This window comes from Giraffa tippelskirchi, chromosome 14 (genome assembly GCF_054371585.1).
Source record: "Giraffa tippelskirchi isolate mGirTip1 chromosome 14, T2T-mGirTip1v1.2.pri, whole genome shotgun sequence".
NCBI lineage: Eukaryota > Metazoa > Chordata > Mammalia > Artiodactyla > Giraffidae > Giraffa > Giraffa tippelskirchi.
In genome coordinates this window covers 46,870,393-46,886,112 of record NC_137288.1, presented here as the reverse complement: position 1 = coordinate 46,886,112, position 15,720 = coordinate 46,870,393, and the positions used below count along the sequence as shown (strand labels likewise).

Below are 15,720 nucleotides of genomic sequence, written 5' to 3'. Positions count from 1 at the left end.
GCATTTTAAAATTTATTTTGAAGCATACACAAAAATAGAATGGTTACAACGAACCTTTTACTCAATAGTTATTAAGATATTGCCACATGTGCTTCATATATTCCTTCACCCTTGTTTTTCTAAGGTATTTTAAAGATGACACTGGGCATTATTTCTTCATTGTGCATTTCTAAAAGATACTGACATTTTCTTATTTTAGTACTGACTTTTAAACTTTATGATTGTCAAAATTTACTTTTAGGTTTTTACGTAGTTGGTGTTCTTTGGGGAGATTCAGTGAAATTTTCTCATGTAAATGTTATAATGTTTCAAAAATATATTTTAGTAAATTTTATAAGCAATTTTCCATCCTTCTTTTCAAAACATTTAACCTAAGCTTTCCCCTTCTCTTCCTTGTGAAAGTTGCCTGTTTCATGGTTCATAATGCAGTTGAATTAGGGGTCATGCATTTTGTAAATCCTAATAGTTTATGTTGTAATGTTACCATTCACCAAAGTCATATTTTAAATGGGTTCAAACTGCAAATTCTGGTTCTCGCTTAGTTGTTCACTGGCTTTACCCGCTACTATTCTGGAACCAATACTATGTCAGTGCTGGCCAAAGGGTTATAGGTTGAGTGTCACTTTGAATCATTGTCACTGTGCAGTGAGTGCTTTCGTTACCATATCTTTGTATGTAAGTATGCTGGACAGTTTGACCAAGGTCAGATCTATAGTTTATAAGGTGAAAGTGAAAGTTGCTCCATTGTGTCTGACTCTTTGCAACCCTGTGGACTATACAGTCAATAAAATTCTCCAGGCTAGAATACTGGAGTGGGTAGCCTTTTCCTCCTCCAGGGGATCTTCCCAACCCAGGGATCGATCCCAGGTCTCCTACACTGCAGGCGGATTCTTTACTAGCTGAGCCACAAGGGAAGCCCAAGAATACTGGAGTGGGTAGCCTCTCCCATCTCCAGCGGATCTTCCTGACCCAGGAATCGAACCGGGGTCTCCTGCATTGCAGGTGGATTCTTTACCAACTAATCTATCAGGGAATCCTGAAATTTATAAGGTATAAACATCTTATTCCTATGAGCTCATGTGGCATTTCAGGTTTATTGGGGATCAGTTGCAGCAGCATGGCACAGCAGTTTCTTGATTGGTTGTGAGCTATGTCACAAATAGTTTCAGATATTAAAGTACCAAGTGTTTTTTTGTGTTTGGAATGTAGAGTCAGACTTCTTTTATATTCACTTATACAGATTTACATTTTATTACACTTAATTTTTTCTTCATTACTGGTTTATTTCAGTTTTCAGAATGTAGTACATTCTAAAAATTTAAAGGGAAAAACAGTTCTCCAAGATTTGTTATGAAAAGCAGCATTTCCTTCTCATTGCTATTTTCTTTTTCTTCAGAGGCAACTATTTTTACCTCATTCAGCTGATTTCCTTCATACAGTTACCTTCTAATCTTTCAGTAACATACTTCTATTGTTATTTCTTGACTTTTAGGTTTTAGAAGTTATGTTTTGATACTGCTCTGTGAAGATGAGGATTCCACTTCTCCACATATAGCCCATCCTTTCCACACACATGCATACCTCTTCCAGGTTCTTAATGTGGTATTGCATTGTAATTTTGTTAATATTAGAATTAATTTTGCATGTTATTGTTCAAATGGCATGCATATCTGAGCTGTGGAGGATACTTGGTTGTGTTTTCTTGCACAACTTTTTGTTTTCCTTGGTGTTCATAATTGTTCTTTAAAAAAAGAAACCTGAGGTGTAATTTACATACAGTGAAATATATGGATCAGTCAGTTTTGACAAATGCACACACCCACATAATCCACAGCCCTACTCAGATCGAGAACACTTCCATTGTTTCAAAGGGTTCACTTGTCTCTCTTAACCCCAGGACATAATCTAAACACTTTTGTTTTCATTTGTTGGTAATCTGCATTGTTATTATTAATTCTTCTCTAGAATTCTCTCTTAATTGTGTAATCTCTTAAGACATTCAGGCACATCAGGTTATGTATGCGTTTCATCTGAGAGAGATTTCTCTCAGTGCCTCTGATGGGATCCATCTGGAATGTCTCTCACCCATCATCCTCCAGGTTCCTTTCCCCTCTCTCCTGTGCTGGATTTCTTGTTTTCTTTATCCTCTGTCCCTCTGTCTCCAATTTTATTCTCTTTTCTGTGAAGTATGGCTTTCAGTAGCTTCTTCAGAAAAAGGGTGCATGAGAAATAGACCTTCAGTATATAACTTTTTTAACCTTACAGTTAAATTTTAGATGGGAAGAGAATTCAAGTTTAGATATCATTTTCCTTCAGAATAATTCCATTTTCGTCCAGCATTCAGAATTGCCATTCTGATTCCTCATCCTTCATGTGAGCTGTTTTATTTTTTCAAGCATGAAGATCTCTTTTTTTACCCATGTCTGAACTTGTATAGTGTTGTGCCTTGATGTGGATCTATCTTCATCTGTTGCTTTTAATGTTTGATCTTTTTATCCTGGAAATCATGTCTTTCATATATGGAAATTTTGGATAATTTTTTAATTTTAGATTTTAGTTTTAGAGCAGTTTTGGGTTTTATAAACTGAAATAAAGAGATGTTCCATGTATTCTGTTTGTTGAGATTGTTTTTGCTCCATTGTATTACCTTTGCTTCTTTGTTAAAAATCACTTGACTGTATTTATGAGAGGCTGTTTCTGGGCTTCCTATTCTGTTCCTTTCTTCCTTTTGTTCATTCTTTGGCTAGTACCACACTGTCGGGATTACTGTAGCTTTGTAGTACGTCTCACAGTCAGGTAATGTCAGTCCTCCAGCGTTGTTGCTCTCCTTTAATATTGGGTTGCCTGTTCTGGGCCTTTTGCCTTTCCATATAAACTTCCATATAGTAACTTGCTTGGATTTTGATAGTGATTATGTTGAATCTCGATCAAGTTGGGAAGAACTGACATCTTGACATTATTGAGGCTTCTTATCCACAAACATGGAGTATCGCGCCATCTATTTAGTTCCTTAATTTCATTTATCAGAGTTCTGTACATTTTATACACATTTTGTTAGAGTTATACCTAAGTGCTTAATTTTAGGGGGTGGTAATGTAAATGGTATTGTGTTTTTACTTGCATTTCCTTGTTTATTAGTAATATTGAGGTAAAAAAAATGTTGGCCATTTGAAATGTCTTCTTTGGAAAAAATGTCCATTTTTCCATGTTGCATTTCCATATCCATTTACACAACATCTGCAGTGAAGAAAAGATTGGATATTACTGCTTTATAGTAGAACAGTTGTAGAACAGTAATTGGATGTTACTGCTTTATAGTAGAACAGTGGAACAGTTGTGTATAGCTACCCTGGTAACTCATTTATGTATCTTTTGTGGTAGTTTGCTTACCATTGACATTTGGCTGTACTTGTTGAATTTATTTATACTATACTAGACAGTATCTTTTCTAAAAGTCTTCCATTCACCTCATTACTTTTTTTTTTCGTTGAAACAGACTCTGAAATAATTAAAGTAGACACATATTTAAAATAAATGTGACTTCCCTTTGTCCCTCCTTCCCTCCCATCCTTTTCTATTTTCAACTTTGCAGATTGGCTAAAAGTTCTTCCATAACTCTTTTAACAGTGGAACTCTCAGAGTGTCTGAATCCCTCCCTAACTTAGAAATGTGATACAGGTCACGTTTCTGATGATCTGTATCAGGATGTATAGAACACCAACCTAAATTGTTCTCATAGAATCATTCAGTTTGTTGGGTTTAAAGCTATAGCATGTGTATGTATTGGCTCTTCCCTTTTTGTGACATTCCTTCATCCTTTCTTTTTGTATTTAGGTGAATGGACAGTGTGCTGGTCACACAGCTATGCAAGCTGCTAGTCAGAATGGACATGTTGACATTTTGAAGTTACTTTTGAAGCAAAATGTGGATGTAGAAGCAGAGGTAATTAAACTAAGTTTTAAAAATATTTAAGTAAAAATTAATCTCCTAGAAATGGTCCTTCTGTATCATCGAGATGGATGCTTTTTCATTTTGAAATTTAATATTAACTCAAGGCTCTTCTGATTAAAAAGAAAAAATCAGAGAAAAGACAGCGTGAAGCATTTTGTGTTTGTCTGTGATCTCTTGATATTCGAGGCATGACCCTAAGTGAAGAAGGTTGAGTTTCCCTTTGCTATGGTAGGACTACTATGCTGTTGAGAGCTCGGCGGTATTTACCCATGACTCATACTGGGGAAGTTGAGGAAAGAGGAATATAAATCACATGGGGCAGGATTTTCCCTGATCGGCGACACTCAGAGGGCTTTCCTTGTCTTTGTTTTTCTCATGAGGGAACCAGTAGATTAGAATTGGTTTAGTCTTACTGTTTCTTAACCTTAATATGAGTTTTTAAAGATTTTACACTGTGTGTTTATCACTCTATGTGTGTATATGTGCTTAATTTAATGCAGAACATGTTCTTATTAAAGGAGAAATTAATGATTCTTACTGGCATTGAAATTTCATTGGCTGGTGTGGGCAGAGGGCTTCCTTTGTTGCAGTTAACTATAACTGCATTACTTAAAAATATGTTAGAATTGTATTTGTTTTAGTCTAGTGCAGGATTATTTAGGAATAAGCCAAATTCTATCAAATTCAAACTGGGCAAAATGTTGCAATTTTGTCCAAATGATACTCCCATCTGAGGAAGCTATTTAATAAAGGATTTGAATTTTGGAGGGTGAAATTTGTGGATCAGCCTGTTTTTATTAATTATAAAAATTTAAAGACATGTTTGAAAACAGAAGTCGTACATTCTTTTTGCTTTTTTCCCTCATTTGTGTGTATCTTGAGTTGTTGAATAGCTGCTAAAGAACCAGTGGTATTTTAGGTCATCCTTGATGTTGGCATTTTCTTTTGCCTAGAGCTTGAGTTTTAAATTAGCATATTAGACATTTGTAAACTATACAAATGTTTTATTACTGTGATGTATTTATGAATGAGATTATGTAATTTGACTTTGCATTTACAGAGTAACTTTAAGTCACATCTTTCTTGGTTGTGAATTTAGGAGCCCAGTATGTGTTATAAGGGTTTTTATTTTTTTTTTTTTTGGTGATGGCAAGAGAGACTTAGTATAATGTAATATTTTGTAAATATTACATTTTGAACATCCCATTTTTTAATTTAATGAATCTAGAAACTACAAACTAAAATATTACAACCCTTCTGACCCTTTTTTTTGGCCACGCCTTGCAGCTTGTCTTAGTTTCCTGATCCGGGATTGAACCTGGGCAATGGCAGTGAAAGCTCCGAGTAGTAACCACTAGACCACCAAGGAATTCCCCAGACTTTTCTGAGTAAAGAAAATAAGCTGAGAGGCTTTAAAAACCAAAAATTTTTTTGCCTAATTTTTTAAAAAAAACTATACTTTCTGATTCAGCATTACTAAACCTTATGAAGTGAGACTATCCATAAATCTATGTTTCTAAAGACTTGTTCACATGAGAGGTTGTGTAGAGTAGGGCTGTGGCTAGGGGGCTGGGAATGAAGTTGGCACTATTTTTCAAGAGTAGGGTTTTTTTTTCTTTCTTAATTGAACTCAAATAAGCAAAATAGTTATTACTCTCCACGTAAGATTGGAGTTGGAGTGAGGCCAGTAATTTGTAAATAACATCATTCAATTTGGAAACTCCATCTGTTACTAAACAGATACGTGTGGCCTTCTACCATACCGCCTCTTTTATTTCCATTCTGGGCATTTTCTGTTTTAAAAACCATTGTAGGCAGATGTAATTTGTAGAGATAGTGTGAAAAGGGGGTATTTACACATCTGATTAAGTTAATAACACAGTTTCCCAGTGGGTAAAGGGAAAACTGCATTTAAAAATTGGGTTGAAATATAAATATAATTCATTGCCTAAGGCTAAAGCAAAAGTTCAGCAAAGTTTCATATTTCTAGAATGTAAGGGAGAAGGCATTGGCACCCCACTCCAGTACTCTTGCCTGGAAAATCCCATTGACGGAGAAGCCTGGTAGGTTGTAGTCCATGGGGTCGCTAAGAGTCAGACAGGACTGAGCGACTTCACTTTCACTTTTCCCTTTCACGCACTGGAGAAGGAAATGGCAACCCACTCCAATGTTCTTGCCTGGAGAATCCTAGGGACGGCGGAGCCTGGTGGGCTGCCGTCTATGGGGTCGCACAGAGTCGGACACGACTGAAGCGACTTAGCAGCAGCAGCAAGATTCAACATTGTTATAAATAGCAATATAATTTACTTAAAACAGTGATTCTTAATTGGGGGGCATTTCTGTCCCACAAGGGACATTTTGTGGAAAGATTTTTGATTGTCACAAGTGTTTGGTGGGGAGCAGGGGACTGACAGGCGTGTAATGGATAGAAGCTGAGGATGCTACTAAACATCCTCCAATGTACAGGGCAGTTCCCACAGCAAAGAATTATCCAGTCCAAAATGTCAGCAATGCTGATTGGAAATCCTGGTTTAAAAGAGGGAGAAAATAGTTAATTTTTCAAATGCACTTAAAATTGTGATTCATCGTTTGTAAATTAAATCTGTTTGTAAATTAATTATTATTGGAAATTTTAAACATTTGTAAAAACAGAATAGTCTAATGAATCCTGTGTACTCATTATTCCACTTGAGTTATTTTTTCTGGCCAAGTATGTCTTATCAGTACCCTCTTAACTCTCATTTCCTCCACTGAATTATTTTTAAGCAAATCCAGATATCATATTATTTCATCTGTAAATTGTTTTAGTATGTAACCTAGAAGATAAGTGCTCTTCTCTTAAAACTTTTATTATAACTTTAACACACCTAGACACAATAATTTAACAATGATTTTTTTAAAAATCCAATTTTATTAAAAGCTTCGAAGTTACCTGAAGAATAAAGAGAATAATATATTTTGTTCTCTGGGAATCTCATTCTGCATCTTTTAATTTTATTCTTCTGCATCAGGAAGTGAGCTCAGGATAGGATAGCTCACAGATTGTAATCTATAGCCTGAAGGCCAGGTCCAGCCCTTCATTTCTTTTTTAAAGTATTATTGGAACACAACACACTCATTCATTTATTTTATTGTATAGTCTGCTTTTGTGCTCCAGGTGCAAAACTGAGTGGTTGTGTAGTTGTGACAGCAGATCATACAGCTTATAAAACTTAGATTTACTTTCTGGCCCTTCACAGAAAAGTTTGCTGGCCCCTAGTATGATGACTATTTCAGATTTTTTAGTTGATTTAAGCTGTTAAAAAGCTAAATTATTTACTATATATTATACCTTTCAAATATGTGATAAGGTTACCTTTTTTCCCTATTTCTTTTTCTTAGGGAAAACTCAGAGCTATTTTGGAAAGTTGGTTGTCTCCATGTATGACCTACTGAATACAGTAGGGTTACATTCTGTTTCCTTCTTAATGTGTAGGTTAAGGCACCGAGGACTGTGGGATCTTAGGTATGTCTATTTGGGTGAGCTCATTTTTCATCCTCCAGGGACTCAGTATTTTTTTTTTCCTACTGATGAATATAATAAGTAAAGGTGTGGAGGATTGAATGGAAGCCCAGTTTTAAAAAGTGAATTCTTTACAATAAGTTTTTCAAATATAGTACATATATATACTGATAATATCAGCAAATTTTAAGTGGTTTTATTGTTTAAGAGTAATGAAAGCTCTTTTGAATGGAGAATATTAATAGTAGGGAATAATACTAGACTTTGTCAAAAAACCCAAGTTTGAATGGTATTGTTTCTGTCTAAAATAATATTGGGCAAAAAGTTTAATTGGTTTAACCTTCTGTTTCCTCATCTATGATAATAATTTGAAGAGGTGGGGAGTTGAGTAAGGGAAACAATTAAAATACCACTTATAATATAGAACACAATGGAAATTTAAGGTTTCATTATTATATGTGTACTTATTAAACATTTCTCTCCAACTAGTGAAAGTTTGGAGAAGGAAATGGCAACCCAATCCAGTGTTCTTGCCTGGAGAATCCCATGGACAGAGGAGCCTGGTGTAGGCTACAGTCCCTGAGGTCGCAAAGAGTCGGACAACGACTTAGCGACTTCACTTTGACTTTTCTTTTCAGTGAAAGCTAGCAGTTTCTCAAAAAAACAAAAACAACAAACAAATCCTAGATGCTAATTCTGATTATGTTTATCCTGTTAATGAAAACAGAACTGTAGAAGCATTGTATTTAACTGTAATCTGCAAAGGAATGGGCAAGTAGACTTTTAAAACTAGTCAATTCAAGGAAATTCTTTTTGGAAAACAAATCAAGACTCAGAATAATAACCTCCAGAATGGCTCTAGGAATTAGCATACATGGTTCCTAGGGATCCATGTTAGTTCAGGTTGTGGCTAGAGGCTTTTCCACGTGGCTAGAGGCTTTTCCACGTCCCTTTCCCTACACACTCCCCCACCCCAAAATACTGACACTATTAAAAACATGAAAAGATCTGATTTATTAATATAAGGCCCAGAAAACAGTCCTTAAAGTGCCTTTTGCAGGAAGGCAGAGTGCAATCTGAGATTGCCCAAAGAAAAAACGTCAGATTTTTAAAGGGGCCATATCATAGTTTTATAGTCCTCCCTTATCAGCACATTTATTTAGTTGCACAGATTGGGTCTTAAGAATTGTCATTGATTCCTCTTTTTTCCCCATACTCCTTATTTGGAATATCACTGAATCCTGTTGGCTCTGTGAAATTTTTCCAGAATTCACACAACTTGCATCCTTCCTGCTGCCACTGTGCTGACTCCTCGCACTTCTCTTCCCCAGATGTCTTCAGGGCCTTCTCTCACTTCTCTCAGCTATTTACTCACACCTTCCCTGGGAGGGGCCATCGCTTGGCTGTCTTGTCTTTCTTCCCTGCGGTATTTTCTCTTTGGCATTTCCTCCTACCAAACATTTACATTTTATTTACATATTTCATTTTTAATATTCTCTTTACCCCACTAGAATGGCAACTGAGGACAGGAGTTTTGTCTTGCCTGTTGTTATATCTCTATGTCCAAAACAGCACTGAGTTCATAGTGGGCACCTAGTCCATGATTACTGAATGAATGAATGAATGAAAGAACACACATCCACATAGTCTGTTTAGGTTTAAGTATGATCAGGATACCAGCATCTTGATTAATTAAATGAGTTTTACAGAAAATAAGATGAGGTGCGATGTTACTTATTATATTTGAGAATAATAAAATAGTTGACATAATTTGCTGAAAATAAATTAGAAACTAGAGTTAAACTAATTTTGTGAGAGTCAGGGACAGTTTCATAAGAGAAGAGCTGCCTGAACTGAGTTTTAAAGAATGTGTCTTTTCAAGCCAATAATGTAATGAACAAGAGCATTGAAGTCTGAGAGCAGCACGTGAACATATGGGGTCAAGTCAGTTAGTTAAGTTAGTTTTATGTGTGAGGGAAGATGGCAGCAGATGAGTCTGGAATGGTTCACAGAAGTAGGCTTTAAAAGAGGTTTGTTTTTTATAGAGTTACATGAAAGAGTTTTAAACATAAATTTTGTGTTTTATAAAGAAAATTCTGTTTTTTGTATGAAGAATAGATTGGAGTAAGAAGGCTGGGTGAGCTATGGCAGTAGGTCAGGTGAATGAGAATGAAAGAAGGCCTGAATCACTTAGATACAGAATTGGACAAGAGAGAACAGAGCCTAAACTAAAGAGTGAAAGCCATCAAATTTGGTGCTTGCCTGTAGGGGTTCAGCAAAAGGAAGTAGATGAGCATGACTGATAGGTCCTGATGTGTTGACTGTACAGCTTGTGGTTTTATCAGTCAGAAGAGGGGAGGGCGGAACAAGAGCAGGTTTTAGAGGTTGGGAGGAAACGAAGGGCAGGAAGAGGGTAGAAAGGACCAAGATCAAAGTTAGATTTAAATTGAGGCCCCTTTGCAGGTCTGTTTAGATCACCTTTTGGAAGTGAACTGTTTTGCTGGGCCTCAACAACTTGTTTGGTGGCAGTATCAGAGACAGAATAAAGATCTCATTGTTTGAAGCCTTTTGAAATACTTAAGATAAATTCAGAAGAAAGCAACAAAACCTGAAAGCTATGGTCGTTGTGCAAGTGAGGTTTTCTAGTTTAGAATACAAATCTGGAAATTAATTGTTGTTTTCTAGAGCATGTATGTATTTTCCAAAATCTTTACATTTTCCTTATGTATTTACCTTTGACATATATATTTGGGTTTTAATTTTTTAGGTATTTTTTTTTTTAACATAAGCAAATTGTTGATGGAACCTGCATTAAAGGGTTTTTGTAGCAGTTCTCTAACAGTCATCAATATATGGTACCTTTCATAAATAGTTCCTGTCTTTATTCATTGAGTGTCAGTGGATTGATGTTCTCATTTTTAATGGAAGGAGTACCATTAGATAGGCTTAAAAATTATAACAGAAAATGAATCTAGACTGGAAGTTAGGAAGATCTTAAATCTAAGATTCTGAAATACTGAAATGTGTTACCAGAGAAACACACACAAACATATATATATATATTTTTTTTTTTGTAAGAAGCTTGTTTTTTTCTGGAATTTTAGATATAATACTGCTCAGAGGCACAAGAGTTGAATCCTTAATCTTTCCTGTGGTAGTTTGCTAGTTCCTTTTGGCTTAAGGTTGAGAAGTAACAAAAACTCCTAACCTGTTCTGCTGGAATATTAGTAAAGGAGAAGTTCTGAATTGTGGTTTCCTGGCCTCTTAATTTTAAGAATGATTGTCAAGCCATTGTGGACTCCTGCTTGAGCAGTTTTACTTTTAGGATCTATTTGAGAAAATATGCAAAGACCAAAAGCTATTTTGAATTCAGCAACTGTTGTGTTCATTTGTTTTAAATGTATTTTACCATGACTACATTTGTCTGCATTATCTTTGGAAAGTAGGTCAGATAAGCCCCAGTGCAATATGGATTTTCAAACCACTTGCAAAAACTAGAGTCCGCCAGGGTCTACCGTGGGTTGGAGAAGGTCTGAGAGTCTGCTTACACCAGAAGTAAATGGAATAAAGCAGTACCCTTATAATATCCTTCTTCATCTGCATCTAACAATGAGACTCTTTCTGGTATGGACTATGTATATTATCTTTGTGGTTCAATACAAGCATTTTTTTAAAAAAGCAGTCTCTTACATTTGAGAAACATTTAAGCAATTGGGTCCTTTTCTACCTCTCATCTCCTCAGAAATATGCCAACATTAGGTGAGGCATACCTACTGGATCCCTCTAAAATAGTTTTGGCAGTTTGGATGTATAGAATTACACTTGTTTGTGTTTCATTTTTATCTTTAAATGAAGTGCTTAATCATTTTTTTCTGTTCTTGAATATATAGAAAAGTGTATGCTCATCAGCTAGAGATAACCAGTGTTAACATGAGGTTGTATTTCTCCCCCTTAAAGCTGGTTGAGATCATACTGTTTGGCATTCTTTTTTTTTTAAATTACACAACTGTTAGTATAATTTCTATGTTATTAAGTCTGTGTAAGATTTTTTGGATGAAAAAACTTCATATAGTTGTGATCTAACATTTTTCTAATGTTGGCTTACCATCATGGGTAATAATTTAGGAGTGCTGAAGAATCAGACTACTTCTGATCTAACTGTTGGTCTAGTATGTGTGTGCATGATATAATAATCCAGGTCATAATTTATCTTTGGAGCTAACCACTAGTCAAATGAGCATCTAGTTTTCTATGGCTCCATTCTGTTTCCTTTTCTTACATTAATCTGGTTCTTGATGAATTAATATAGTAGCATCACTTTTTTTTTCCTTCTGAAACATTCACTGACTGAGACTTAATGCTGCTGTTTAGGATAAAGATGGCGATAGAGCTGTTCACCATGCCGCTTTTGGAGATGAAGGAGCTGTTATAGAAGTGCTGCACCGAGGCAGCGCTGATCTGAACGCTAGAAACAAGCGCAGGCAGACACCGCTTCATATTGCTGTCAATAAAGGTCACCTCCAGGTGGTGAAGACGTTACTGGACTTTGGCTGTCATCCCAGTCTTCAGGTAAAACCATTAAAGAATTATACTGTGCAGGTATTTCCAGGATTCTTTTAAATGGCAATACTAGTTTCTGTGGCAAACATTCCTTTGTTATCAGTCCTTTCTGTATGATCAGTCATAGTGAAAGATTCCAAAGGTACAGAATGCCATAAAATTGGCAGCTATTCCTTCTTAGAAAAGCCTTTGTTAAGAAAGTGTCAGTAAATTGATTTTCTATGGGGGAGTTGGTGATGGGGACTTGTAAAAATATCAGCTAGGAGTTGATTTAACTTTATTGACCGTGACAGTGAGCTTCAGCAATTCATATTAGTTACTTCAGAGGAGTCTAAATTATTTTAATTGTAGCTTAGTTTATCTTAGATTGTTGGTCTAGTCCTTAATCTAGTCTTGGAAGATTTTCTGATTTAGAAAATATATATGGAGTTTTAGGATTGATTTTATAATAGGTATGGAATTTTAGGGTGTAACCGTTAATGGTAGGAGTGTGGTATAGTGGCCCGTTGTAAGCTAATGAGTTTGGCGGGTCAGCTTTTCTATCTCATTAAGATTTTGATTGTATTTGAGGATACTTCCTTGCTTTTATTTTTTATTTTCTTTGGAAAACTGTAGCATGTTTATTGTATTGTCCATCTAGATTGACTAGAAATTTCTTTACTATAGTGAGGCTAGTGTTTCTTGCCTGCATTTTGAAATTTAACACACAGCATGTTTTATTACTGGTTGTTGGATATGGCTTCTGTTTTTCTTTGCTTAGTAGATCATTATAAGAATTAACTTTACATATAATAATTAGTTGAAGAAGAGCTAATGAAAATCTCTTAAAACTTTGAAAAAAAAAAAAGGATTCTGAAGGCGATACTCCTCTTCATGATGCAATAAGTAAGAAACGTGATGACATCCTGGCAGTTCTTCTAGAAGCTGGAGCAGATGTTACCATTACAAACAACAATGGGTTTAATGCTCTACACCATGCTGCACTGAGAGGAAACCCCAGGTAAAGATGTCACCTTTTACTGTTTCCTATGAAATTTAAAAATAGTTTTCTGTTGCAAACTCTCTTTTTCTGATGCTTATAAGGAAGTGATTTTGGCTTATTTTAATATTTTAAATCGTTTTAAAATCTGGGGAAATTATGTCTTCATTAAATAGATTAGTTTTATATGTTTTTTTTTTGTTAAATTAATACAAGTATCAGGAAATGACTATTTAAATATATGTTAAATATGAGTATAAGATATCAGGAATACTTGCTTGTATTCTAAAGGTTTAATTAAAATGCATTCCACCTGGAGATTTATGTGTCTTCAAGATCATTCTCAGGCGTCCTCTTACCAAAACCTCATGTTATCTGGGTTTTTTTTTCTTTATTCCAAGTTGTCTATTTGCACAGTAATTATTTTTTTTAAACTTTCGACTAAAAAACTTTTAAGTTACCTAATTTTTTATTAATAATATAATTAACTGTAAACTTCTATACAGATGTCTTCTAACCATTGTTAGGGTAATAGGTGATCTACTGAAAAAAGTGCTTGTTGGTGAAGTTTGAGAAAGACTTTTGGGAAGTCATAAAATTCATTAAGGATCTGCAGATCCTCTGAAGCTAAATGCTTAGCTTTGCTTAACGTAGAACTTTCTGTGAATGAATTTTTTGGAACAACTTTACCTTGAGAAGCATTTTGGAAAATTCTGGGGAATTCCCCAGGGATCTAGTGGTTAGAACTCTGTGCTCTAACTGCTAAAGGGCCTGGGTTCAGCTCCTGGTTAGGGAATTACCTCATGGTGAGGCCCCAAAATAATAATTATAATAATAGTAATAATAATAATAAAAAATAAACTCTTTAAAAGAAAATTCTTCATTAGATGTCTTGTGTTTATAGTTGAATCAAGCCACGTGTATTGACTGAGGAAGATGTTTACTTGGAAGTTTATTTTGATAATTTAAAAATTTTAAATTAAAAAATTTGAGATGTAATTGACATATGATACTATATTAATGTCCCTTGTGGCTCAGCTAGTAAAGAATGTGGGAGACCTGGGTTCGATCCCTGGATTGGGAAGATCTCCTGTAGAAGGGAACGGCTACCCACTCCAGTATTCTGGCCTAGAGGATTCCATGGTCTGTGTAGTTCATGGGGCCGCGAAGAGTCAGACACGACTCTTCATTCACTTCACTTCACTGTATTATATTAATATCATTTGTTAAAAATAGTGGTTTGATATTTGTATATATTGTGACATGATCGCCACAGTATGTCTAGTTAACATCCATCACCATGCATAGTTCCGAATTTTTTCCTTACGATAAGAACTTTTAAGATCTATTTGCTCAGCAGCTTTCAAATATACAATGCAATATTATTAACTGTAGACACCATGATTCTTATTCTTTGGTTCCATATTGCATTTTTACATCATGTTTCCTTTTACAATAATTTTTTGTTGTTTTTTTAGCTTCTTAAGATCACCACTAGAGGGTGAGCACAGAGAACAAAAGGAGTTTATTGAAGTTGACTGTTGGTACTGTAACAATAGGTATATAATCTAGGATGAAATAAATGGCCATATTTTAAGTTATGTCTTGATTTGTTTTTTCAAATTATAAATATTTGAACACTTCAAATATTTAATGTTGACATTGTAGAGGAGAGAAAATAGTATTATATGTTCCCTGCCTTTCAAATAAAAGGTGGTGATGATAGATTTACCAAATGCAAGTAGTTGACATGCATTATCTCATTTAATCCCTCGAACAGCTTTTTGAAGCAGAAAGCAGGTGTTAATGTCCTCATTTTATAGATGAAGAATATGAGGCTTATAAAGAAATGAATTTATCAGTACTTGTATTCAAGGTCATGCAGCTGCCTAGTGAAACAGCTAGAACTTGAGCATGGTCTATTTGACTTTAGAATCATTTGATCTTAGCTGCCTTATATTCTCTGTATTATGGGCTGTATGTGAGGTAAGGCTGGAATGCATGGACAGTGAATGATTTAACCAAGAGTATAGCAATACATCAAGCTGACTTGTGTGTCATGAGCCTATCTTTTATCTCCCACTAATTAAGATCTCTCTGCCCACCTTGACCTTCAGCTATACTGTCCTACTCTCTCTCTCTAAAAGTTTCTGCTCTTTTCCTTCATTTATTAAGCACTTTATTTCATTACGATGCCCTTAACTGACTTTCTCCCTAAGGCCTTAGATTTCATCTTTGAAATTTTTTTCTGTTTGCCCTATACTTCCTTGTTCTGTATTGTTTTCTGCAGTTATCTTCTTTGTGCTGTCCCTTAGTATGTGCATTTTTATGTTTCTTTCTGTTAAAATTTGGGGCACAAATATTTGTGTATCTCCCATAATGCCTTGACTATAGGTGAGGACTCAATACATGTTAGTCTTAATTTGACAGGACAGTGTTAGATATCACAAGAGTATATAATCAATTAAAATCAAAACTCTATAGAGAAATTTTCAGGAATTCATACAGAGCAAGTAATTCAAGTTAGAATTGGCAAAAAGATTTTCTTGAGGGGATTTAATTTAGGTTATACAATATTTTTAAGTTATAAAGTTTAAAGTAGATTAAAAACTAAGGTGTTTAGGAGATGAGTATCTTTTAAATATTTTGAATTGTTTAACTTTATTGAGCACATTGAGAGCAGGCTAGTATATTTAATGTTAAACCAAGGAGGGGAAAAATACTACTT

At 35.0% G+C, this 15,720-nt stretch overlaps 1 protein-coding gene across 2 annotated transcripts in view; it reads left to right on the top strand.

Moving 5' to 3' along the window:
* The window catches only part of MIB1 (MIB E3 ubiquitin protein ligase 1), a 99,579-nt gene that overhangs the window by 42,796 nt on the left and 41,063 nt on the right, over positions 1–15,720 (top strand). For both annotated transcript variants that reach the window (XM_081562753.1, XM_081562754.1), the window contains 3 exons: positions 3,835–3,942; positions 11,825–12,022; positions 12,862–13,013. In XM_081562753.1, the coding sequence (XP_081418879.1) occupies positions 3,835–3,942; positions 11,825–12,022; positions 12,862–13,013 (458 nt within the window). The remainder of the gene's footprint in view (positions 1–3,834; positions 3,943–11,824; positions 12,023–12,861; positions 13,014–15,720) is intronic.